Raw genomic sequence first — 26,586 nt, forward strand, 5'->3', positions numbered from 1 at the left:
CAGCAGAAACTAACACAACATTGTAAAGCAGTGTACCCTGATTTAAAAAAATAGTAAAATGCAGTTATTTTATTTTCTTGTTTTCTTTCCTAAATATTTTATTATACCCTCCAAATCCTTAACCATTTAAATATTTGTGAATTTTGACTGTTTTTTTTTTAAATTTATTTATTTTAGTTGGAGGCTAACTACAGTTATTTTAAAAGAAAAAAAAAGTTTATCAGATTCTCTATGCAGGTCTGCTCTTCCTCTTATTTTCCCTGTTTCAGTTAATGGTACCACCCTCTATCTGCTTGTCCTCCTTAAATCCTTTTTCTCCTTCACTCCCCTGTATCAAATCCGTCACCAAGTCCTATTGGTTCTTCTTGAGTATTTACTAAGTTGATCTGTTCTCTCTAGTTCCCCTGCTCCCACCCTTTTGTGTCTCACCTCAGTTGGTTCAGTGACCACCTAACTGGTCCTGCTGCCCCTTGCCTTACCCTTCCCCATTTGCAGGGGACATCCAGGACAATGTTTCTAAAGCACCAATCTAATATGTTACCACTGCTTCAAATAATTAAGCCATTTTCTGTTTCCTTTAGGATAAATTCCACCAAACTCCTTACTATGGATAATATTAATAATGTACTTTAAACTTCAGTCATAAAAAAACTCAATTTATGATTCCCCAAATGCATTATATTTTCCTTCATGTGTATGCCTTTTTGTACACCATTCCCTCTATGTAAAACAATTTTCCCCCAATCCCCACCCCCTTGTCCTCATGTATTAGCTTAGCTGTTCCTGCATGTTAAAATCTTAGCCCTCTCTCCAGTCTGCATCAAATACAGTTTTTATGTGCCAGTGGCATCCAGTGTTTGTCAGAAGCCCTTATGTCATGTTACTGCAATCATCTGTTCCCCACAAAGCCCCTTTCTAAAATTAAGTTTCTTGAGGAAACCTAGTGCACATCATATCCTTAGTTCCAGCCTAGAGTCTCACACAGAGTAGGGATCTTGTAAACATTTTTGAATGAATGAAATAATGGTAATGATTTATTTCATTTCAAAGTATAAGATATATAGTCAAAGCTGTACTCAAAAGAAAATTAGTATATTTAAATATTTTAAGTTTTTTAAAAGCCAATTCTCTGGTGGCTCAGTCAGTAAAGGATCCACCTACAATACAGGAGACCTGGGTTCAATCCCTGAGTTGGGAAGATCCCCTGGAGAAGGGAATGGCAACCCACTCTAGTATTCTTGCCCAGAGAATTCCATGGACAGAGGAGCCTGGCGGGCTACAGTCCATGGGGTCACAAAGAGTCAGACACAGCTTAGTGACTAACACTTTCCCTTTCTCACAAATACTAACTCAAAGTTTTAGAAATTTCCATGTGAGTTAGAGTTACAAGGAAATTTATTTGATTTGACAACTATCAGAAAACAAAAGCAAACCACCTGCTTAAGGATAAAACATGAGTTATGTTCCCTTTAGAGTTGGAAGCGAGAGAAATGTGCCTGCTCTAACTTATTTTTCAGCATTGTTCTAGAGACTTTAGTTCATACAATGTAATAGTTAATAGAAAAATACATAGGGCTTCCCTGATGGCTTAGATGGTAAAGAATCTGCCTGCAACGCAGGAGACATGGGTTCGATCCCTGGGTTCAGAAGATCCCCTGGAGAAGGGAATGGCTACCCACTCTAGTATTCTTGCCTAGAGAATTCTGTGGACAGAGGAGCGTGGCAGGCTACAGTCCATGAGGTTGCAAAGAATCAGACATGACTGATCGAGTAACACTTTCACTTTCATAGATATAAATATAGGAAAAAAAATGATAAAATTGTCATTACGTAGAGGTGATATGATTGTTTACTATTAAAAAAAGAAGAAAATTACTTGAAAACTGTTCAAAATAATAAACTTTAGTAAGATGATTAGATAGCAGATAAATATGCCAGTGTTTATTGCTTTCCTAATTGTCAGCAATAAACAACTATAAAATGTATTTTTAAAAGAGCCTGCTTAATATGGAAGTAAAAAATATAAGATGCCTAGTAATAAATCTATCAAGAAATATATAGGACCTACCTAAACTCTGGTTAAGAGGTAAGTTCTGGAGGAAAGTGCATGGGTGTGAATTTCAGATCCAGGGTTTGCTAGCTGGTGTCTTTAGGGAAGTTTAACCTCTCCTTGTGTTTATATTTGAAAAGAAACAACAACAAAATATAAGTACACCTGTGATTAGCACTTCTCTGGATATTTAGGTTCTGGGCTGGTTTTGCCTTGACCAGCTTCCTTAGCTGTAAGTCAAAGCTAACAATGAAACAATGACTGCTTCCCCAGAGTTGGAAAAAAGCTGTGAGAATCCAAGGGTTCATGAAGCATGTTTTGCCTTTTGTGAGATGCATAACAGATTTCATAATTAGAGCAGTGACATCTCTTTTTTGTCAGAAAGACTTGTGGTGTCTGCCAGTCTCTCTAGACAGAGCACTGCAGGAAGATGGGACATCCTCAAAACCAGTAACCTCGCTGGATCCCAGACATCATCTGAGGTCACCCCAACTCTTCAGAATCAAATGAGGGACTTCTCTGGTGGTCCAGTGGTTAGGACTCTGCGCTTCCAATGCAGGGGGCCCGGGTTCAATCCTTGTTCAGAGAACTAAGATCCCACATGCCACACAGTGCGACCAAAAAATAAATAAAAAAATAAAAAGATACCAATTTTAAAAATGCAAATGGACTTATTTTTTAAAAAGGAACCTAATGCAATTACTCTGAGCTTTATACCCCACAGCCCAGCAAACTGCTGAGACTTCGAGACTTCTCAAGATGTAAGGGAAGAAATTCTTTCAATCCCTCATGTTCCTCTCTGCGTCCCGAGATGTCACGTACAGTCTGTTCACCCCACACTGACCCAAATGTAAAACGCAACCCTTCTTTGTGTTCCCTGGTAGTATCCTCTTTCACAAAAGTGGGGATGAGCAAAATCTATTTCCCTAAAGATTTTGTGTCCTTCCTGAAGGAGGAACGTCGCATTGCATGTGCACCGTGGGCCACCTAACGATCCATATTTGATATTTTTGTTTCCGAAAGTCTTCTTTGCGACAACCCACTGCTAGGAATTTCTGTTTCTCTGCCTCCACATTGATCTGGCTTCATCAGCTCCTGTTTTCCAACCAGCCTTGCATTACCTTTACTCAACTTCAGACTACTCTCCCTTTCCACTGCAGAGCAAGCCCACCCTCTTTGGCTCCTGTTCTTTGACTCACAGATGTAAACTACCCTGTGCTCAGCTGACCAAAGCCGTTTGCTTCAGCAGCATCCCTCACCTGCCATAGAGGAGTGGTAGAAATAGAAAGAGCCATTTTTCCTATTACGTGTGATGAAACCCATTTGCTGGCTTGTGGTCAGAATGCTAAATGGTATTTGTCATATGGTTCTGTGGCTCTGTTCTTAAAGGAATTTGCCTTTGTCATATCTGTTTTTATTCCAAAGGTGTCCCTCAGCCTAATGTAACTTGGTTGAAGAAAGGAGGATCTCTGAGTGACAATATTTCCTTGCTTTTCAATGGATCCCTGTTGTTGCAGAACCTTTCCCTTGAAAATGAAGGAACCTATGTCTGCACAGCCACCAATGCTCTTGGAAAGGCAATGGCAACATCCGTCCTCCACTTGCTGGGTAAGCACCAAGTTCTTGTTGTCTTGGTGGACGTTATATGGTTTTAACTATTGCTGTCACTGTCCACTTACAAGCAGGCGCTAAATCTAATACTCTGTCTTACCTGTTCTTCTCTCAGAAGGCTGTGACTGCCTTGCTGCTGCTTCTCTGCCTAAGAACCTACAATGAGATATAAACTTTCTGCCCAGAATCAAGATCCTTCATACTCTGCCTCTGTGTGTGTACTTGTGTGCCAAGTTGCTTCAGTCCTGTCTGACTCTCTGTGACCCTATGGACTGTAGCCCGCCAGGCTCCTCTGACTGTAGGATTCTCCAGGCAAGCATACTGAAGTAGGTTGTCATGTCCTCCTCCAGGGGATCTTCCCAACCTAGGGATCAAACCCACATCTCTTTCATTTCCTGCATTGGCAGGCAGGTTCTTTACCACTAGCACCACCTGGGAAGCCCATTCTGGCTCTACATCTCCTTAATTTATAACTAAACTCTGTTCTAGGCAACGCAGTTTCCCGCACTGTGATCCAGTACCACACACACACACACACACACACACACAGCTTCCCACCCTGTGATCCAACACCACACACACACACACCATGCAGCTTCCCTGGAAATCTGGCTTCCATTCATACTGCTTTCCCAGGAAGAGGTGGTCTTCACTGCCTTAGTCATGTTGCCCCAATACCTCCCATTGATAGCTTTTGGTGAACAGTGTCGGATTCATTATCTCCAAAGGAGAGAATTTTGCTTCGGGACCAAAGACACAGTTTCAGTCACTCAGAACTTCATATGGCCAAAGTTTTATTACAGTGAAAAAGGGACAGAGAAAGCTTCTGACATAGACATCAGATGGGGGCGGAGAGTGCCCCCACTCACTAGTTCTGGTGTGGCTTTATATACTTTTTCAATTGGTTACTAGCAATAGATTAAAAGAATATTTCAGGGTTTTAAAGGTCTTTCTAGACCCGCCCCCACAACATACATCTTAAAATAACAGGATTAGTCAGAAGGTTTTTGTTAAGAAGGAGAAACATGTCCTCAAGATACATTGTTGTTATATAATTATTAGCTCTGGGCTTAAAGAAAGTTAGTCTTAGGGGAAGTAGATTGTTGTTGTAGCAACTCAGAGCTTAAGAAAAAAATGTCTTAAGTGACTAAGACAAGGAATGTAGAAAAAAAATTTGTCCCTTTCTCCTCCTCAAGGGACCTGGTCTCCTTATTGACCTGCCTAAGAATTAGCTCCCTCACCATCCTTTAAGCCACCTGAATTCTCATCTCCTATGTGAGTCCTTCTCTGATTGTTTTGGACCTCTCCTTTCTCGGGTCTCACTGCTTGGTCCCTGACTGAGTCCTGACACACATTAGTCTCCAGTTGTTTCCTCCACTAAATTGTGGGTCCCTTCATGGTAGAGACCATGTCTAATGTTTCTTTTGTGCCCTAAGAATATAATATAGTGTGAGGTACCCAGCAGGTGCTCAATAATTACTAATCAGTGGAGTCAAGACAGCTTGCAGTGGAGTCAGTATTATAGTTTGGGAAAGGTCATTGCAGTGAGCCCCTGGCACAGGATGGCATTTGGATGCATCTGCTGCTGTCTTTAGGGATAATATCTGCAACTCAACAAACTCTTGTCACCAGAATGAGCTACAAGTTGCAACAGTTTGAAGACTCAATAAATAATGCTCCTCTTTCCCCCCAGAGTTTGGAAGTGATTGAGAGTTAATCACAGAAGTCAGCTAGACTGACATGAGAGATCATTCATTACTCCCCCTTTGTATCTCCAGCACCTCAGACAGGTGTAAGTATTAAATAAGTGTCTCATAAATGGATAATATTGGATCAATGGCAGAACCAGTATGAGATTATAGAATCCACTGCTGAACTAAGAGGATGATGGAAAGAGCTTTCTCCATGGCTTTTCTTGTTGGCAGTTAGAGGAGCCCAGAGACATAAATGGATTTCCCCGATGGTTCAGCGGTAAAAAATCCACCTGCAATTCGGGAGACCCGGGTTCAATCCCTGGATCAGAAAGATCACCTGGAGGAGGAAATGGCAACCCACTCCAGTATTGTTGCCTGGGAAATCCCGTGGACAGAGTAGTCTGGCGGGCTACAGTCCATAAGGTTGCAGAGAGTCGGACACAACCTAGCACACGTGCAGGCACAGAGACATAAATAGATGGGGAGCTGGGATAGTCACGCAGGAAGCGCTTTCATGTCCATACCTCTTCTGATGTTTACAATAGCGCAGTGTTGGGGGCAGTAATCTTTTATCCAGCTGTATAAATGAGGAAAGCTGAGACTCATAAAAGTGTGTGCTAGAGCCCAAATACATAGTTGTCTCTTTGTGTTCCTCATATCACCCTCCTGGACTCTCAGTGCTGGCCAGAAAGACCCTGGTGTACCTCTTGTTGTTGTTCAGTCTCTAAGTCATGTCCGACTCATTGTGACCCCATGGACTGCAGCACGCCAGGCCCAAAGACCTCTGTGGTCCTCTAGGATCGTAATATGGAAGATTTTCAACAGATGGGGCAGGCTTAGCCTGTCTAATGCTAGTGCCTTCCCTCAGGTCCCTAAGAAGTCAGTTCTGGCCTTACCCCTTCTTTCCCCGCTCCACTCAGGAGTCTGCATGGTGTCTCGGTCCTGCCCCACACACCTCTTCTCTTCAGACGTCTCTGCAGTCAGGCAGCGCGTGACTCTAGTCACATGACGGAGGAATCAAGAATGATGTCACACAATATACAGCATTCCTCCACCATTGTCTGCCCTTACACTTATGCTGCATAACCCTCCCAAAAACGTGTACCTGTCACCACGTGAGGTCCCCTATAAAGCATCACCCCTTGTCCTGTTCCCATAGCTGTCTGGAGGGGAGGAGCCTGTCAGCCCCAGCTGCTTCCTCCAGTCCCTTCTGGAATTCTGGTGAATGTATTTTTTCCTACCTTGTTAGTGAGGCTGTAATCCAAAAAACATGTAGAGATGCTATGTGTTTGTGTAGCTAAGAACTTGTTCAACATGTCCCTTCCATATGGAAGCTTTAAAAAAAAAATTCACTCCTGAGGAAGCCCATGGAGCTCATATCCCAAATGTGCATCATTATTTGTGGTAACACAGATATTGGTTTTCTAGTTGCAAGATGATTGCTAACTTGGTAAATGTTTATAGAGGCAAGATTTGCTAAGAATTGTTGAATTGATTCTTTCATTGGTCTTCTTTCACAAGTATGTTTTCCCACACATATTAACTTTGTTATATATCAGTGCTTAGTCATAAGAACCTAATCTAAGTGTGTCTTGCAAAACTCTAAGAGGCCAAGAAATAGGGGCAGAGTTAAGAAAATCAAAATGTTTATGAGAATGAGGCTTAACTCTGTGGCTGAGGACTTGCAAAGCATGAAGATAATGGGACCCTTTATTCTCAAAATGCTGACGTATTATCTACAGCTACAGATTCAACATCAGACTTGAGAATAAAGGTCCTTGGTACTTAGGATAAAAAAGAAAGTCAGAAATGCTTGAATCACAAGGAACCCGTACTGCTGATCTCAGCTCCTTGTAGATTAAAATGGGTGAATAGCAGAAGGACACACAGAAGTTGCTGTCTGACCTCATGTTTTATTCTGTCTACTCTATAGGAACAGTAAAGGCTACATCATTTCAATCTTTTAAATCTTTAGCTAGTGTCTTTCATTTTCAGGTTATGTCATGTAGAATGTAATTCAGCAAATAGAGATTCTAGAGATGTGGATGCAGGGAGAGCATAGAAGGAGAAAATCGTGTTGAGTCGCCATTCAACAAGCCAGCTCATGTTATTTATGAGATCATATTCTAGGGTTATTTATGTGATACCATTTTCTCTTCTTTTAGACATAGTGCTACCATCCTTAGAAGCACCTTCATCCATTCATTCAACATTCATCTTAGTCTGTTTGCACTACCATAATAACATAGCACAGACCAGCATGGAGGGGGTGGCTTATAAACAACAGGCATTTATTTCTTGCAGTTCTGGAGGCAGGGAAATCCAAGATCAAGGTAGGGCCAGATCCGATGTCTGATGAGGGCCAGCTTCCTGGTTCACAGACAGTCATCTTTTTGCTGTGTCCTCTTATGGCCTAAGGGATGAAGGGGCTCCCTGGGGCTTCTTTCCTTAGGGCACTAATCTCATTCATGAGGGCTCCGCCTACGTGACCTAATTACTTCCCAAAGCCCCCACCTCCTGGGTGTTAGGATTTGAAACAAATTTTAGAGAGACACAAACATTCAGACACAAACATAGCCATGTTCAGCAAATATTTGCCCAGTGTTTGCTTGCTTTTGCCAGAGCTGGGAATGCATAGATGACCTAGCCTTTGAGAAGCTAATAGTCTAGAGAAGGAGATGGTCGTGTGAACAGATATTTTGAAGCAGAGTGACGAAGACTGTAATAGTTGTTTGTTGTTCAGCCACTAAGTCATATCTGACACTTTGCGACCCTATGGACTGCAGTATGCCACGCTTCCCCGTCCTTCACTGTCTCCTGGAGTTTGCTCAGATTCATGTCCACTGAGTCGGTGATGCTATCTAACCATCTCATCCCTCATCCTCTGCCACCCCCTTTGCCTTTTGCCTTCAATCTTTCCCAGCATCAGGGTCTTTTCCAGTGAGTCAGCTCCAAAGGACACAGTAGCTCTGAGGAGGGGTCCCTAATGCTCTCTGGAGAAGCCAGCCAGGTTTCCACAGAAGTGAGGATGTTGCTCTGGGAGGAGGAAGAAGAATGTTCCAGGCAGAGAAATCAGGATGTGCACAGGCAGAGAGAAGTTCCATGTGGAATGGAACATGAAAATCAAACGAATGCCTTCAAATCAGTTAATTAAAAGATTGGATACTCATGAGGCTGAAGTTTCTGGTAAAGTTGACATCTTTGGAATATTTAAAACTTTGATTTATTGAAATTACCTACATTGTTCTACCACCTTCTGCACACACACACATGCACCACACACACATGTGTGTGTGTACATTGTGGAATATGCCAACCCTTCAGTGGCTAGCATTTCAAAGAAATTCGTTTGTCACCTTAACAAATACTAGCTGAACACCTAAGTATTTAATATGTCTAGTGTCAAGGATTTGCCATTCCAGTCAGAGAGATAGATAATAAACCAGTCAACAAATAAGTGTACAGGATATTTCTCTGTGGAAAATGCTATGAAGAGAAGGAAATAGGGTGGTGAGCCCAATGGTGATTGCATATAACTACTTTACCCTTCTGAGGAGGTGATACGTGAGTCCAGGCCTAAGGGATGGGGCGGAGCCATCCATCCCAAGAGGTGAGGAAAGAGCATTTCTGGCAGAGGGAACAGTGAGCGTGAGGACTCTAAAGTGAGCACAGGCTTTGCGTGGTCAAGGAAGAGAAAGAAGATTCATGTGGTGAGGGTTCAGTGGGGTAGCAGGAGAAGGGGTGTGAGATGAAGCTGGAGAGCTTCTGAGGACCAAATCATTCAAGGCTTTGAAGGTCAAGGTAAAGACTGGAGTTTTATTCCCAAAACATGAGAAGCCACTGAGGAGTTCTGTATGGGAGGAAATAATGATCTACTTTTTCAATTCATTTGTGTCAAAAATCATTCATCATAAAATGAAAAAAATCAAATTGGACCTCATCAAAAATCTGCTAATCAAAGACACTATTAAGAATATGAACACATAAGCCTTAGACTGGGAGAAAGATTGGCAGTACCTGTGTCTGATAAAGAACTTATATCCAGAATATATGAGGAACTATTAGAGTTTAACAATGAATTCTCCCCTCCCCGAGAAAGACAATGGCAAAAGACTTGAAGTTCACAAAAAGGACTGACAGACAGAATCAGGAAAATGAAAATTCAAAATACAATGAGATGCAGTATCGCACCTACCAGAATAGTGAAAACCAACTGATGACGTAAACATTTTGGCATCAAAAGAAATTCCCAGTGCACTGCAGATGGATAAAATGGGACAACCACATTGGAAAACTATGTGGCAGTTTCTAATAAAGTTAAGCACACACCTATCCTTGACCCAACAATTACATTCACAGGTATTTACCCAAGAAAAATGAAAACATGTTCACAAAAAAAGAAAAACCTACAAGCATATTCTTTATAGTCTTTACTTCATAATGACCATCAATAGGAGAATGGATAAACAAACCATGGTATATTCATACAATGGAATAGTATTCAGCAATAAAAAAGAGTGAGTTACCGATATACACAAAAATATGGGTGAATCTCAAAAACATGTTAAGCAAAAGAAGCCAGACAGAAAAGAGTACGTATTGTATGAAGTCCAAGAACACATACTACTGATGCATGTTGGCAGAAATAAAGAAGTAGTTGCCTGGGAGGAGGGGCGGTGCAGTTCAGTGCAGTTGCTCAGTCATGTCTGACTCTCTGTGAGCCCATGGACCACAGTACGCCAGGCCTCCCTGTCCATCACCAACTCCCGGAGTTTACCCAAACTCATGTCTATCGAGGCAGTGATGCCATCCAGCCATCTCATCCTCTGTTGTCCCCTTCTCCTCCCGCCTTCAATCTTTCCCAGCATCAGGGTCTTTTCCAATGAGTCAGTTCTTCACATCAGGTGGCCAAAGTATTGGAGTTTCAGTTTTAACATCAGTCCTTCCAATGAATATTCAGGATTGATTTCCTTTAGCATTGACTGGTTGGATCTCCTTGCAGTCCAAGAGACTCTCAAGAGTCTTCTCCAACCCCACAGTTCAAAAGCATCAGTCTTCGGTGCTCAGCTTTCTTTATGGTCCAACTCTCACATCCATACATGACTACTGGAAAAACCATAGCCTTGACTTGGATCTTTGTTGGCAAAGTAATGTCTCTGCTTTTTAATATGCTGTCTAGGTTGGTCATAGCTTTTCTTCCAAGGAGAAAACATCTTTTAATTTCATGGCTACAGTCACCATCTGCAGTGATTTTGAAGCCCCCAAAAAATAAAGTCTCTCACTGTTTCTGTTGTTTCCCCATCTATTTGCCATGAAGTGATGGGACTGGATGCCATGATCTTAGTTTTCTGAATGTTGAGTTTTAAGCCAACTTTTTCACTCTCCTCTTTCACTTTCATCAGGATGCTCTTTAGTTGTTCTTCGTTTTCTGCCATAGCTGTGGTTTCATCTGCATATCTGAGGTTATTGATATTTCTCCCAACAATCTTGATTCCAGCTTATGTTTCATCCAGCCCAGCATTTCGCATGATGTGCTCTGCATATAAGTTAAATAAGCAGGGTGACAATATGCAGCCTTGATGTACTCCTTTTCTGATTTGGAACCAGTCTGTTGTTCCATGTCTGGTTCTAACTATTGCTTCTTGACCTGCATACAGATTTCTCAGGAGTCAGGTAAGGTGGCCTGGTATTCCCATCTCTTGAAGAATTTTCCATAGTTTGTTGTGATCCACAGAACCAAGGGCTTTGGCATAGTCAATAAGCAGAAGTAGATGTTTTTCTGGAACTCTCTTGCTTTTTCAATGATCCAATGGATGTTGGCAATTTGATCTCTGATTCCTCTGCCTTTTCTAAATCCAGCTTGAACATCTGGAAGTTCACAGTTCATGTACTGTTGAAGCACGGCTTGGAGAATTTGAGCATTATTTTGCTAGCGAGTGAGATGAGTACAATTGTGCAGTAGTTGGAACAATCTTTGGCATTGCCTTTCTTTGGGATTGGAATGAAAACTGAGCTTTTCCAGTCCTGTGGCCACTGCTGAGTTTTCCAAATTTGCTGGCATATTGAGTGCAGCACTTTCACAGCATCATATTTTAGGATTTGAAATAACTCAACTGGAATTCCATCACCTTCACTAGCTTTGCTTGTAGTGATGCTTCCTAAGGCCCACTTGACTTCACATTCCAGGATGTCTGGCTCTAGGTGAGTGATCACACCATCATGGTAATCTGGGTCATGATGATCTTTTTTGTATAGTTCTTCTGTGTATTCTTGCCCCCTCTTCTTAATATCTTCTGTTTCTGTTAGGTCCATACCATTTCTTTCCTTTATTGTGCCCATCTTTGCATGAAATGTTCCCTTGGTATATCTAATTTTCTTGAAGAGATCTCTAGTCTTTCCCACTCTATTATTTTCCTCTATTTCTTTGCATTGATCTCTGAGGAAGCCTTTCTTATCTCTCCTTGCTATTCTTTGGAACTCTGCACTCAGATAGGTATATCTTTCCTTTTCTCCTTTGCCTTTAGCTTCTCCTCTTTTCTCAGCTATTTGTAAGGCCTCCTCAGACAACCATTTTGCGTTTTTGCATTTCTTTTTCTTGGGGATGGTCTTGCTCACTTTCTCTTGTACAATGTCACGAACCTCAGTCCATAGTTCTTCAGGCACTCTGTCTATCAGATCTAATCCCTTGAATCTTTTTGTCACTTCCACTGTATAATCATAAGGGATTTGATTTAGGTCATACCTGAGTGGTCTGCCATTCAGGTATGGTCTTCCATTCAGAAGGCAGTGGTTTTCACTGCCTTCTTCAATTTAAGTCTGAATTTGGCAATAATGAGTCATTATCTGAGCCACAGTCAGCTCCCAGTCTTGTTTTTGCTGACTTGTATAGAGATTCTCCGTCTTTGGCTGCAAAGAATGTAATCACTCTGATTTCAGTATTGACCATCTGGTGATGTCCATGTGTGGAGTCTTTTCTTGTGTTGTTGGAAGAGGGTGTTTGCTATGACAGTGTGTTCTCTTGGCAAAACTCTGTTAGCCTTTAACCTGCTTCATAGACAAGAGGAAGCTTTGTGAGTGATGAAATGTATATACCTTGCTCTGGATCATGGTTACCTAAGTACATACAATTGTGAAAACTCATAGAACTGCATGTTTGACATATGAGCATTTTATCATATATGAATTATACCTCAATAAAAAGAGGTATATTTTTTTAAAGAAATGCATGTATGTCTTGCCTTGAACTGTCTTGCCTTTATGAAATGTGACATAGAGTTAGGTATGCCATCAGACACACTGGGTTCCAGTCCAGCTGCAGGACCTTGGAAAAGTCACATAGCTTATTTCCATTTCTACCTCTGCAAGTAAAAATAATCTAAATCACAGGATGGCTATGAGAATTAAATGGAAAAATGATGTTAAAGTGTTTAACTCAGTACCTATCACTGGAAACTTCTCAATAAACTTAGCTATTTCTAAAAAATGTTTTAAAAAAACTGTCGGGCAGCTAAAAATGTGTACTGTTGTGCTTTACAAATGATATACAACTTAGGACAAAATTCCAGCATCAGAAGGAAGTACTGGAAAACAGTTAAGTTAAAGGCATAGGTGTACTCAGTGGAGCAGCCTGTGGACACAGCTGGTAGCTATTACTTACTTGTGATTATTACAAGAAAATCTGGTACTTTCCGTGATCATACACAAATCTGTCATCGTCATGTCCTACTTCATCTTTTTATCCAGTGTCAAAAGGGAAAAGAAGGGCTTCTTGGAATAAGGACCAAAAGGAAAACAAGCCAAGATTATTGGAGGTGGTCCGCTTCAGCTTTTTTAAAGGAAACTCCCATTTTCACCTTTCCAGAGGGCTCTATGGCAAATTATTTATTTAGCTTCAGGACTCATCTGAAGTTTAGATTCAGAATCAGTAGAGAAGGAAGAATGGAATTGAAATGTGTCTTGAACCTGTCTGCTTAATCCCTGCTCCCCGCTAAATCATCTTTCATCTCTCTCAGTCTGATCCACTTTTGAGAAAGAGAATCCATTAGGGCATCCCCTGGAGAGACCCTCCTCTCTTGTCCTCTTGGCTCTGCTGGGAGAGTCTTGAGAAGCTGGCCCACTGCACAGAGTTTCTCCTCCTTCTCTGGGGCTTTTCTGGCAGATCTGGCTGGCCTGAGACAACCCCTTTCCCAGGCTGTATGTCTTGCCTTGAACTGTCAAGGGGCCTTTGTGAAATGTGAGGAGTATTTTGAAAGAGTTAGATTTGGCATCAGACACACTGGGTTCCAGTCCAGCTGCAGGACCAACAGCTCCATCCTGGCTGTAATAACCCCCCGCAGTTATGACAACGAGCTAGTCAAGGGAAAATGAGATTTAAAGGACCCCTTTACCCCATCTGATGGCAGATTCTCTGTGTGCTGCTCAGAGAGCCCGACGGGCAGCTAACCAGCAAGCAGCTCGTAGTTGTCTTTGGCCGGGTTGTCTCCAACCCATCATCCCTTTTCCTCTGGCGGCCATCTGTGACATTCCTTTTCTTTCTGCAGAGACTTTCTGGGAGCTTGGCAACTGGACTCATTGTTCTGCCACGTGCGGCCACTTGGGAGCCCAAGTTCAGAGACCCCAGTGCCTGATGGCCAACGGGCAGGAAGTGAGCGAGGCCTTCTGTGACCAGCTCCGGAAGCCACGGGCTGCGTTCCAGCCCTGTAACATCCGGGACTGCCCCCCGAGGTGTGTGCAGTCACTCTTCTCTCCTTGCTACCAGCGTTTCACTTGTTTTAAAATGCACAGTAATTTGGACTGAATAACTCAACCACTAACATTTGTTTTATGTGGACTATACTAGGTGCTCAGCTAAGTAGTTTATATGGATCACAGTCACCTATCAAGTCAATATTGTTCATTTTCTTGTTTAAAACATTTATTTTATTTCTTTGGTTATGCTACACCACGTAACGAACCAGGGATTGAACCCAAGTCCCCTGCACTGGAAGCTCAGAGTCTTAACCACTGGGCCTCCAGGGATGTCTCCAGTGTTGTTCATTCTCTATTGTACAGTTGGAAAAACACCCCTAGGCCACACAGTTATGAGGGCCAGAATTCAAATTGGGTTAGCCTGATTTCAGAGCTTCTGGTCTTAATTGCCACTCTCACCTGCTCCCTGCACTCACAATGGACCTTAAGAGCACAGGGAAGATGATCATGGGTTCACCTCAGAGATATGGCAGTAGGCCAGTATCACAAGAGGCACTAGTGGAAAGCACCATTCCTTAGACTCTACCCCCACAAGTGGTGGTGTTACTCATTTGCCTGTCATGTCTGACTCTTTATGATCCCATAGACTGCAGCACGCCAGGCCTCCCTGCCCCTCACCATCTCTCGGAGTTTGTCCAAGTTCATGTTCATTGCATTGGTGATGCCATCTAGCATCTCATCCTCTAATGTCCTCTTCTCCTTCTGCCCTACATCTTTACCAGCATCAAAGACTTTTCCAGTGAGTCATCTGTTCTCATCAGGTGACCAAAGTGCTGGAGCTTCAGCTTTAGCATTAGTCTCTCCAGTGAATATTCAGGTTGATCTCCCTTAAGATTGACTGGTTTGATATCCTTGCTGTCCAAAGGACTTTCAGGAGTCTTCTCCAGCACCACAGTTCAAAGGCATCACTTCTTTGGTGTTCTGCCTTGTTTGTGGTCCAGTTCTCACAACTGTACATGCCCACTGGGAAGACCACAGTCTTGACTATACAGACCTTTGTTGGCAGAGAAATAATGTCTCTGCTTTTCAACACACTGTTTAGGTTTCTCATCACTTTCCTGGCAAGAAGCAATCGTCTTCTGATTTCATGGCTATAGTCACCATCCACAGTGATTTTGGAGCCCAAGAAGAGGAAGTCTGTCACTACTTCCACCTTTCCCCCTTTTATTTGCCATGCAGCAATGCAGCCAGATGCCATGATCTTAGTTTTTTTTTACTATGTAGTCTTAAGCTGGCTCTTTCACTCTGCTCCTTCACCCTCATCAAGAAACTCTTTAGTTCCTCTTCACTTTCTGTCATTAGAGTGGTATCATCTGCATCCCCAGGGGTAAAGCCATTAATAACCTTTCGATATCATAGATGACACAAATCAATAGTTTTAAAAGTATCCAAAATCAAACTCATAATCTCCACCAAATCTGATCTGCCCCTAGTTAGTGTTCCAGATCACAATGACTACATCCTAAGCTACCACCCCCCTTTCCTCTCACTTCCATCCATTCCTGTCAGTTTTCCACTGTTCCCAATGTTTTTGTCATTCCTCATAAGGGCCACCTCAGGAGCCTCCTGAGTTTTGTCTCCTCTCTAGAGTGCCTTGTCCACTCTATAAGCAGAAACATCTTTTATTTATTTTTTATTGGAGGATAGTTGCTTTACGATGTGTTTCTACTGTACAGCAAAGTTAATCAGTCACATGTATACATACATCCCCCTTTTTTTGGATTTCCTTCCCATTTAGTCACCACAGCACGCTGAGTTCCCTATGCAATACAGTAGCCTTTCATTAGTTATCTGTTTTATACATAGTAGTGTATATATGTCAATCCCAGTCTCCTAGTTCATCTTCCCAGATGGCGCTAGTGGTAAAGAATCTGCCTGCCAATGCAGGAGCTGCAGGAGACAGGTTCGATCCCTGGCTTGGGAAGATCCTCTAGGGGAGGAGATAGCAACCCTCTCCAGTATTCTTGCTTGGGAAATCCCACGGACAGAGGAGTCTGGTGGGCTACAGCCCATGAGGTTGTAAGAATCAGACACGTCTAAGCAACCAAACAAAACCAACAACAAGGAGCACACAGGTGCCACCTCCTTTTTTCCTCCCTTTGGTTTCAATGAGTTGAAATTCACCTTTCCAAAATTTCCACCTACTTTTGCCCTAGCTCTGCTCTCTGAGGCCACACAGCTGATGGCTTTTACCTCCCTGAGGATGACTTTATCCCATCCCGATGCTGTGCTCTCTACACGGTGATTCTGTTGCTTCTGAGTGAAAGGAAATCTTAGAGTATGGCTGGGAGTTACTGTGCTGCTGCCCACTCCCAGACACATGTGTTGGCCCTGAAACAGTCATACTGCTAGGATGGGCTTTCTCTTTGGAAGACAGTCCCCATAGGGACTGTCCTACTAAGCTCCTATAGTTTTTGTTCTTAGGTGGCTCACAGGCACGTGGTCAGAGTGCTCTGTGTCTTGTGGTGAAGGATTCCGCAGTCGGCAAGTGACATGTAAGCGCACAAGAGCCAATGGAACGGTGCAGGCATTGCCGCCAAGAGTGTGCATCCCCAGAGACAGGCCTCTGGGGAGAAGACCCTGTTCCAGTCACCCCTGTGTTCAAGGGCTCGTTGAACAAGGGAACCAGGTAATGCTGACAAATCTAGTGTTTTAAAATCATCCAGTCCCTGTGGTCAAACCCCCACGTCCAAAACGGCATTTCCCCTGGCAGTCCAGTGTTAGGACTTTGCCTTCCAATGCAAGGGATGTGGGTTCCATCCCTGGTCGGGGAACTAAGATCCCACATGCCATGAGGCCACAACATAAAACAAGCAATAGTGTAACAAAACCCCACCCATCAGGGCCCCTCCCCACAGGGGAGAGGAGAGCAGGGACTCCTGCAGGACATTCAGGAAACTCATCTGCACAGGGAGCTGACCACACCACCCAGCTGGTTCAGGGGACCTACTATCCTATCCTAGACTTCCTGGTCATGATTAACACAGGCTGCAGAGATCAAAAGTTCCCCTCGGCCCTTCTGAAAATGTTCAGTATTGTCAGTGTGGGAGAATAATACACTCTTTCTGCATTTCTGCCCTGCAGTGCAGCAGTTTTTGCTCTTGAGAATCATGGTGCTAATTCTTAGGTCATTAACCCCAAGTCCTACATGACTCCACACTTCTCTAACTGGAGAGGATGCAAAACAGACAGATACATCTTTCTGGAGAAATAAACTTTATTAAAACTCTGAAGAACCAAGGAGTTGGCAAGAACTATCCCCTCCACCACCACCATGGAAGGGGGGGAGTGCGGGGGAAGGGGGACATGCCCCGGGGGACAGTCCAGTCTGTGAAGTTTCACCCAGTGGCAGAGGAGGGGCAGCTGGGTCAGGGTGATGCCTCTTGTGGTCTCCCAGGCTGCTCCAGACCATCCTCTGAGCTGACCAGGGTTCCTGAAGGCCATGGAGGTGCTGGATTTGAATCCCATAGTCCACTTGACTGGGTCCCAGGGAGCTCAGCAGGGCTCCTTTTGTCTTGGTCAGTCATCCCTGGGTTGTTCTGGGCCTAATTTACTTGTGTGGGTTTTGCTGGGCAGGCCACAACAGCAATGTTTTCTTATAAACCTCCATATTCCCCTCTTTTTCTTGCTGAGGCGAGAGGGAGTGGCTGGGGAGTGGGACTGCCCAGCTTGGTCAGAGCTTCTGGCGGTGTTGGCCACATTCAGGGGGTGGTGGTTTCCCTCTGGGGCTTTGCTGCTGATGTCACGGGTACCGTGGGTGTCTTGGGGGGCCACTGGTGTCTCGGGTGCCACTCTTCTCCCGGGTGCTGCTGGTGTCTTGGGTGCTGCTCTTGTCCTGGGTGCCACTGGTGTCTTGGGTGTCACAGGTGCCGCTGGTATCACGGGTGCCGCTCTTGTCGCGGGTATCACGGGTATCTCGGATGCCGCTGGTGTCTCGGATGTCATGGGTGCCACTGATGTCTTGGATGCTGCTGGTGTCTCGGGTGCCACCTGTGCAGCAGATATCGCTAGTGCCCCAGGTGTCAGGCGTGTGGCAGGTGTGGCGGGTGTCGGGGGTGCCATGGGTGGAGGGAGTGGCCCCACGGTCACACCAGGAAGATGGGGTAGGTGGGGGAGTGGTAGGGTCAGTGATCTCATCTGAATCATGGGTTGTCTCCGGTATCCGAATGGTCTCCCTCAGGAATAGCCAGGCTGGTATGATGGTGGGAATCTCATTGCTTGGAGGCTGGAGTTTTTGGATGGTGAAGTCCTTCATGGCAAGGGAGGGCTTCACAAGGATGGACTGGGGCCCCACCCTGGGTCTATTCATGCTCAGGCTTTCTGAGCTCTGGCTTTCAGCCCACCTAGAGCCCAGAAGCTTCTGCACTTCACCTCTGAGTCCTCTTCACAGAGCGGCTGGAGTGGCTCCTTCTCATCCATCTAGACCCATGGATGCTGCCGAAGATGGTGTAAAGTAGCTCTGTCTGTTGGGTTGAGGGTCAGCATGCTTGTTATTAATGTTCTTTTTTCATATGATAGGTAGTCAGGCACATAATAATGCCCTGTGAGCACACTCTGCCTCATCTTCCAGTAATCTCGTCCTTGGAAGGTTTTGGACCCAGTCACCATGACGTACAGGATGACGCCAAGGCTCCACACATCCACAGGCAGGCCTAAGTACATCGACCCCAGAAATACCTCAGGGGCTGCGTAGGCAGGGCGGCCGCAGAATGTCTTTAGCTTCTCTCCAGGGTGGTATTTGTTGCTCGGACTGAAGTCTGCAATCTTCACATTTGGTCAGCAGCAAGGAGCAAGTTGCTTGGTTTCAGGTCCCGGTGCACGGTGCCCGGCTAGTGGCCGTGGTTCAGGGCCGATAGGAGCAGCCGGAAGGGGGCGCTGGGCCTCCTTCTCGGTCATGCGGCCCTGCTCATCCAGGGAGGTGCGAATGTCTCCCCCGCGCATGTATTCCGTAACCAGGAAGAGAGTTTCTTCCATGTCAATGACATCGAGGAGTTTCGCGATGTTTTCATGGTCTAGCAGCTTCATACTATTTATCTCATGAAAGAACTCTTGGAGGCTGGAGAAGCCTCTGTTTCCATTTCTTTATGACCTTAATGGCCACCTTGGTCCCAGTCACAGCATACCAGGCCAACTTAACTTTAGCAGAGTGTCCTCTAGGAAGTGGGTCATAGAGGTTGTTGCTTTGCTTTATGTCATCGAGTGTTCTGCCTATGCTTTCCTCTAAGAGTTTTATAGTCTCTGACCTTACATTTAGGTCTTTAATCCATTTTGAGTTTATCTTTGTAAGTGGTGTTAGGAAATGTTCTAATTTTGTTCTTTTACATCAACATCCTCAGAATTCTTAAACCATTCAAACATCAATTCTAAGTCCAAACCTCATTAAAATGTCACTTCGCTAGGTACAGATGAGAAGTGACACATAAAATTAATCCTCGCCGAACCCACAAAGAAAAATACAATATATTGTTGAAACACATAACAGAAAATTTGGATAAGTAAAGATACTCTGAATGCTATAAAGGAGCCCATTCCCTTAAATGAACCAGAACATGTACTTCCAATTCAAATTGCCGTAGAATTCTTTTCACAGAAACTCATATGATTTTTACTTTCATATGGGAGAGTGAGTGAGGACAAGAGATTTTCAGAAAAACAAATCGATAGGAGTATAGAAAGACTTTCCTAATCTGATGCCGGAGTGTCCTGCAAAACTGTTGTTAAGTAAAACAGTGCAGCATCAGTGCAGAACACACTTGGGTCGTGCAGTGTAATAAAAGGACTGAAACAGACCCATTTAAAATGAGTTTAAAGTCCAAAAGCAGTTAATCATACAGGGAAGAAGAGTTTTTAAAAAATGAACACTATAAAACTACAGAAAGTTTTTTTTTAAGGGCATTAAAGAATGTGTTGATTGCTTCATTGTGTCCAACTCTTTGTGACCCCATGTACTGTAGCCCACTAGGCTCCCATACCCATGGCATCCTCCAGGCATGAATACTGGAGTGGGTAGCCATTCTCTTCTCCAGGGAATTTCCCTCATTTGAGGATAGAACCCAGGTCTTCTGCAATGCAGGTAGATTCTTTACCATCTGAGTCACCAGGGAAGCCCAAGGACTGTTAAAGAAGACCTAAATAAATGAAAAGGCATTGTATATTTATGGATCAAAAAACTTAATATTATTCACGTGACAGTAAATTGATCTACAGATTCAACACAGTCCTTATCAAAACCCCAGCTTCTTTGCAGAAATTGGCAAGCTGATCCTAAAATTCATATGGAAATATAAAGGATCCAGGATAGCCAAAGCAATCTAGAGAAAGAACAAAGTTAGAGGGCTCAGACATGTCAGTTTCAAAACTTACTACAAGACAATAATAATCAAGACAGTGCAGTACTAACTTGGGCTTCCTTGGTGGCTCAGGAGTAAAGAACCCACCTGCTAATGCAGGAGACGCGGGTTTGATCCCTGGATCTACTCACTCCAGTGTTCTTGCCTGGGAAATCTCACGGACAGAGGAGTCTGGCAGGCTGCAGTCCACTCTGACCATGGGATCGCAAAGAGTCGGATGTGACTTAGTGTCTGAACAACGACATGGTGCTAACATAGCATAGACACATAGATTGATGAAATTGAATTGGAAATCTAGAGACAAATCCATATATCTATGTCAATTGATCTTCTACAAGAGTGACAATATCAATTCAATGAGGGAAGAACAATTTCTTCCTCATTGGTGAAGGACAACTGAATATGCAAATGCAAAAGAATGAACTTAGGCTCCTAGCATATAAGGTATACAAAGCATTAACTCAAAAAAAAAAAAAAAAAAGCAATAACTCAAAATTTTTCAGAGACCTAAATTTAAGAGCTAGAGCAATAAAGCCCTTGGAAGAAACTCTGTAGCCATACATCCTCATGCTTTGGATTAGGAGATGGTTCTCAGATATGATACAAAAAACAAGCTACAACAACAACAAAAATAGATAAATGGGACTACATGAAAATTTAAAGCTTTGTTGCTACAAGGGATGTGATCAAGAACGTGGACAGCCCACAGAGTGGGAGAAAATATTTAAAAATCATATACATGAAAGGAAACTTGTTTCTAGGCCTGTTTGTAAGTCCAACAAGGTTAGCCTTGGTACCCAACAAACACAATTGGCTATAGAGTACTGCACTGTAATAGGTTTATGATACTTTTCACACAAATAACACATAAAAAGCAAACACAAAATAAAACATTCTTCATCTTACGTTACAGGACCTTGAAAAAGTACAGTAGTACAGTTACGATAGCTGACATACAGGAGCACATTTGCATCTTTGAAACCTCTCAACTTGAAGTTTCACATGTAGGGGACTTACTGTAAACTGTATACATTAAACAGTGACTTTTAGGCTATGTGAATTGTATCTCAGTAATGTTGTTGGAAAATTTAAAAAAGCAATTGTATAAGAGAGAAAGTGGTCAACTAATTTAAGAGGAATAAATAAAATGAGAGCCCAAACTCACAGCATACAACAGAATAAATTCTGCCTTGGTTAAAGTGCTTCAGTGTAGTCATTAAACTGGAATAGAACTACGAGGATGGGAAAGACCTTTTCAAGCATAAAACAAATGACAAGAAAAAATTGATATGGGTTATTAGTACAGAAAAATTTAAGAGCTGAACGTTAATTTTCTTCCTGTAATTCAGCTCACCCCTACACACAAGCCTCCATTTTTGCTCTAAGCAGGGAAGCACAAACTTGGCTGTAGCATATGCTTTTAAGCACAGTGATTTCTGAATGTTAACCTGGTCAATTAGGGATTGGCCCTGTGCTTTTCACTCCTTCTCCCCAGGGGTGGTCTCAGTTTCTGAGGAGGAAAAGAGGATGAAAGGAAACTTAAGTAGCTGTTTGGCTCTGAAGGAGGGCAATCTGATCCTTACAGCTGGGCTTCCCTCCTCCCTACCTTCTCTGAATATTCACTGGAAGGACCGATGCTGAAGCTGAAGCTCCAATACATTGGCCACTAATGGAGAGAGCCGATTCATTGGAAAAGACACTGATACTTGAGAAGATTGAGGGCAGGAGGAGAAGGGGGCAACAGAGGATGAGATGGTTGGATGGCATCACCAACTCAATGGACAAGAGTTTGAGCAAACTCCGGGAGATGGTGAAGTACAGGGAAGTCTGGCCTGCTGCAGTTCATGGGGTTACAAAGAATCGGAAACTGTTGAGCAACTGAACAACAACTTTCCTTCGGCCAGCTAACCCCCTGTAGCTGGCCTCTGGCAACAGTGCCACAGCACATGGTTTGGGTACCCCAGCACGATGAGCTCACAAGGTGGTTTTCTTTTAATTTTTTAAGATCAGTCTTTATTTATTTTGGCCATGCTTCACTGCCTGCGGGATCTTAGTTCCCCACGCAGGGATCGGACCCGTGCCCCCTGCGTCGGGAACACAGAGTCTTCACCAGCAGACCAGCAGGGAAGTTTCTCACAAGGTTGTTTATACTGCACTGTGCTTTCGTTTCAGTGTCCTGGACGTTGCCTGGGTCGCATTGTAAGGATGCAGCAGCATCACATAATTTGTCAGCACCCCAACAGTTCTGAGTCCGGCTGTGATGACACAAAGAGGTACTGGCCCCACCCTAGGGCAGCACACAACCTCTCCCACCTCAGATAAGCACTATCATGTCTGAAAATGGCATCATCCCTCCCATACATTACCTCTCATAATGCACAGTTCAATTATGATTTCTTAAGGTGCCATCCTCAGTGGTGTATGTTATGCTCTTGCTGTTCCATCACTAAGGCGTGTCTGATTCTTTGCAACCCCATGGACTGCAGCATGCAGTCTGTAGGGAAGCCCTGTCCTTCAGATCTCCCGAAGATTGCTCAAATTCATGTCCACTGAGTCGGTGATTCTTTCTGACCATCTCATCACCTTGATTTCCTTTAGGAAATTGGTTAATTGGTTTGATCTCCTTGCAATCCAAGGGACTTGAAAGAGTCTTCCCTTGAAAAGCATCACAATTTGAAATCATCAGTTCTTCAGTGCTCAGCTTTCTTTATAGTCCAGTTCTCACACTGGTATGTGACTGCTAGAAAAACTATAGCTTTGACTGTACGGACTTTGTTGGCAAGGTGATGTTTCCACTTCTTAATATGCTGTCTAGGTTTGTCATAGCTTTCCTTCAAAGGAGCAAGCATCTTTAATTTCATGACTGCAGTCATCATCCACAGTGATTTGGGAGCCTGAGAAAAGAAAATTTGTCACTGCTTTCACTTTTCCCCTTCTATTTGGCATGAAGTGATGAGACTGGACACCATGATCTTATTAGGCTTTTGAATATTGAGTTTCAAGCCAGCTTTTTCACTCTGCTCTCTCTCATCCTTATCAGGAGGTTCTTCAGTTCCTCTTCAGTTTCTGCCATTAGAGCGGAGTGGTATCCTCTGCATATTTGAGGTTGTTGATATGTCTCCCAGCAATGTTGATCCCCGCTTGTACTTTATCCAGCCTGGCATTTTGGATGATGGACTCTATGTATAAGTTAAGGAGGCAGGGTGACAATATACACCCTTGATGTCCTCCTTTCCCAGTTTGGAACCAGTCTGTTGTTTCATGTTCTTTCTACTACTTCTTGACTCACTTACAGGCTTCTCAGGAGACAGGTAAGGTGGTCTGGTATTCCCTTCTCTTTTTGGAATTTTCCACAGGTCGTTGTGATCCACGTGATCCACACAATCAAAGGCTTAGCATAGTCGATGAAGCAAAGAAGAAGTGTCAGTCACGCGGTCATGTGCGACTCTTTGCGACCCAATGGCCTGTAGCTTGCCAGGCTTCTCTGTCTGTGGGTTTTTCCAGGCACGAATACTGGAGTGGGCTGTCATTCCCTTCTCCAGAGGATCTTCCTGACTCAGGGATCAAACCCGGGTCTCTTGCATTGCAGGCACATTCTTTACTGTCTGAGCTACCAGGAAAGCAAAAGTAGTAAGTTTTTCTGGAATTCCCTTGGTTTCTCTATGATCCAGCGAATGTTTGCAATTCAATCTCTGGTTCCTCTGCCTTTTCGAAACCAAACCTGTACATCTGGAAGTTCTCAGTTCACAGACTACTAAAGACTAGCTTGAAGGATTTTGAGCATAAACTTCCTAGCATGTGAAATGAGCACAATTGTACAATAGTTTAAACATTCTTTGGCATTGCCCTTCTTTTGGATTGCAATGAAAACTGACCTTTTCCAGTCCCATGGCCACTGCTGAGTTTTCCAAATTCGTCAGTTCTCTTTAATTTACAGATTAAATCTGGATCCTAGTGTTTTCAATTATTCTAAATTTATTCCTCTGTTTAGGAACTGTTTGATTAGGATGTTGGGACAGTGGGTTGACAGAGAATAAAGTAAACTTTTATCTTGTTGAGGGGCTTACACAAGAAGAATGCTTCTGTCTGACATAAAAGTCTGAACTGGTAGATGGTTTAGAGGGTAGAAGAGCTCTGCTCCCTGAGGTCACTCTGAGATCCAGATGCCTTCCATCTGGCGGCTCCACCACCCTAGGGGAACATGCTCCAGCCAGAGAAAGTGAGGAGAGAGCCGAGAGGGCCACCAATGGAATCTGGAGTTCTGCCACTCTCTTCTTGGTGTAACTTTGAACTTTCTGAGCTCCTAATCTTCACAATGGGATATTACTGTCCATGTCAAATTGTGGTTGGGAAGTTGTTTTTTAATTGAAGTGTAGTTGACTGATGCAAGTGTGTGTTAATTTCTGCTCTACAGCCAAGTGATTTAATTATACATATATACACATTCTTTTTTAAAATTCTTCTCCATTATAGTTTATCATAGGATATTGAATGTAGTTCTCTGTGCTACACATTAGGAATTTGTTTATCCATGCTATATATAAAAGCTTACGTCTGCTAACACCAGCCTCCCAGTCCCTCCCCCAACCTCCTCTCCTTTGGCAAACACCAGTCTGTTCTGTCACTAATTCTGTTTCTGTTTCATATGTAGGTTCATTTGTGTCATTGTTTAGATCCCACTCATAAGTGATATCATGTGGTATTTGTCTTTTTTTTCTGACATCTCACTTAGTATGATAATGTCTAGTTGCATCCATGTCACTGCAGATGGCATTATTCCATCCTTTTTTGTGGCTGAGTACTATTCCATTGTATATATGTACTACATCCTCATCCATTCCTCTGTCAATGGACACTTAGGTCATTTCCATGTCTGGTTGTGTGAATAGTGATGCTATGAACATCAGGATGAATGTATCCTTTTGATTTTTAGTTTGTCTATTATACATCCCGGAGTGGGATTGCTGGATCATATGGTAACTCTTGTTAGTTTTTTGAGGGACCTCCATACTGTTTTCCACAGTGGCTGCACCTGTGTACATTCCCACTAGCAGGGTAGGAGGGTTCCCTTTTCTCCACACCCTCTCTAGCATTTATTTGTAGACTCTTTAATGATCATTCTGACTGGTATGAGGTAGTTCCTCACTGTAATTTTGATTTGCGTTTCTCTAGTAATTAGGGATGTTGAGTACCTTTTCCTGTGTTTATTGGCCATCTGTATTTCTTTATTTGGAGAAATGTCTATTTAGGTCTTCTTCCTATTTTTGGATAGGGTTTTTATTGTTGTTGTTGAGTTGTATGAGCTCTTTGTACATCTTGGAAATTAAGCCCTTATTGGTTGTGTCACTTGCAAATATTTTCTCCCATTCTGTAGATTGTCTTCTGTCTGTCTGGGTATCTCATGTCCATGACTCGATGGACATGAGTTTGAGTAAACTCCAGGAGTTGGTGATCGACAGGGAGGCCTGGCGTGCTGCGATTCATGGGGTCACAGAGAGTCTGACACGACTGAGCGACTGAACTGAACTGAACATTATTCGTGGCCATGGGTAGAGAATCAGTGGTGAGCGGGGTGTCTGCTAGCCTCTTTTATTGACCCTGGGAAGAGTTTGAGAGGTGTGGCTTCCATTGTGGAAAGAGTTTTAAAGGGAGTGAGAATTATCAGGGTAGAACTAGCCCACATAGAGGTGAGAAGACAACATGAGGATCTGAGGAAATGCTTGAGGACTGAGACAGTTCCCCAGAGCAGAAATTCTTAACCTCAGCCACAAGTCAGAATTCCCTGGGAAGTTTCTTTAAAATAATGATTCTTGGGCTCTCAATTGGTACTTAATGAATTAGAATTTGGGACTTAATGAATTAGAATCTTTGGAAGGGAATGGAAGCTGGCAATCTATATCTCTTTTGTCTTTTTTTAAAAAATTCTTTCTGAATCTACATCTTTTTTAAGCTGCCCACATACTTCTGATAATAAGGCAGACTTGAAATCTATTGCCCTACAGAATCAATAGTGCCATCTGGCTGATGATGAAAGGGGTTATTTGAGGCAGGAGCAGAGCTGGACTGAAGAGGAATGAGAAATTGAGAAAGACTAGAAACAGGGTTACTTTGTGATTTCTGCTGCCGTTTCTGC

General features: G+C 43.3%; 1 protein-coding gene across 5 annotated transcripts in view; it reads left to right on the forward strand.

Annotated features, from left to right (window-relative positions):
- ADAMTSL3 (ADAMTS like 3) overlaps nt 1-26,586 on the forward strand; it is a 392,562-nt gene that overhangs the window by 351,222 nt on the left and 14,754 nt on the right. For 3 of the 5 annotated variants that reach the window (XM_043489726.1, XM_043489723.1, XM_043489725.1), the window contains exons 24-27: nt 3,476-3,658; nt 13,896-14,079; nt 16,528-16,732; nt 22,626-22,726. In XM_043489726.1, the coding sequence (XP_043345661.1) occupies nt 3,476-3,658; nt 13,896-14,079; nt 16,528-16,732; nt 22,626-22,726 (673 nt within the window). Of the gene's footprint in view, nt 1-3,475; nt 3,659-13,895; nt 14,080-16,527; nt 16,733-22,625; nt 22,727-26,586 lie in introns of those variants that run through there. The other 2 variants (XM_043489727.1, XR_006273566.1) reach the window with 2 other exon arrangements.

Source organism: Cervus canadensis, chromosome 17 (genome assembly GCF_019320065.1).
Source record: "Cervus canadensis isolate Bull #8, Minnesota chromosome 17, ASM1932006v1, whole genome shotgun sequence".
Taxonomy (NCBI): domain Eukaryota; kingdom Metazoa; phylum Chordata; class Mammalia; order Artiodactyla; family Cervidae; genus Cervus; species Cervus canadensis.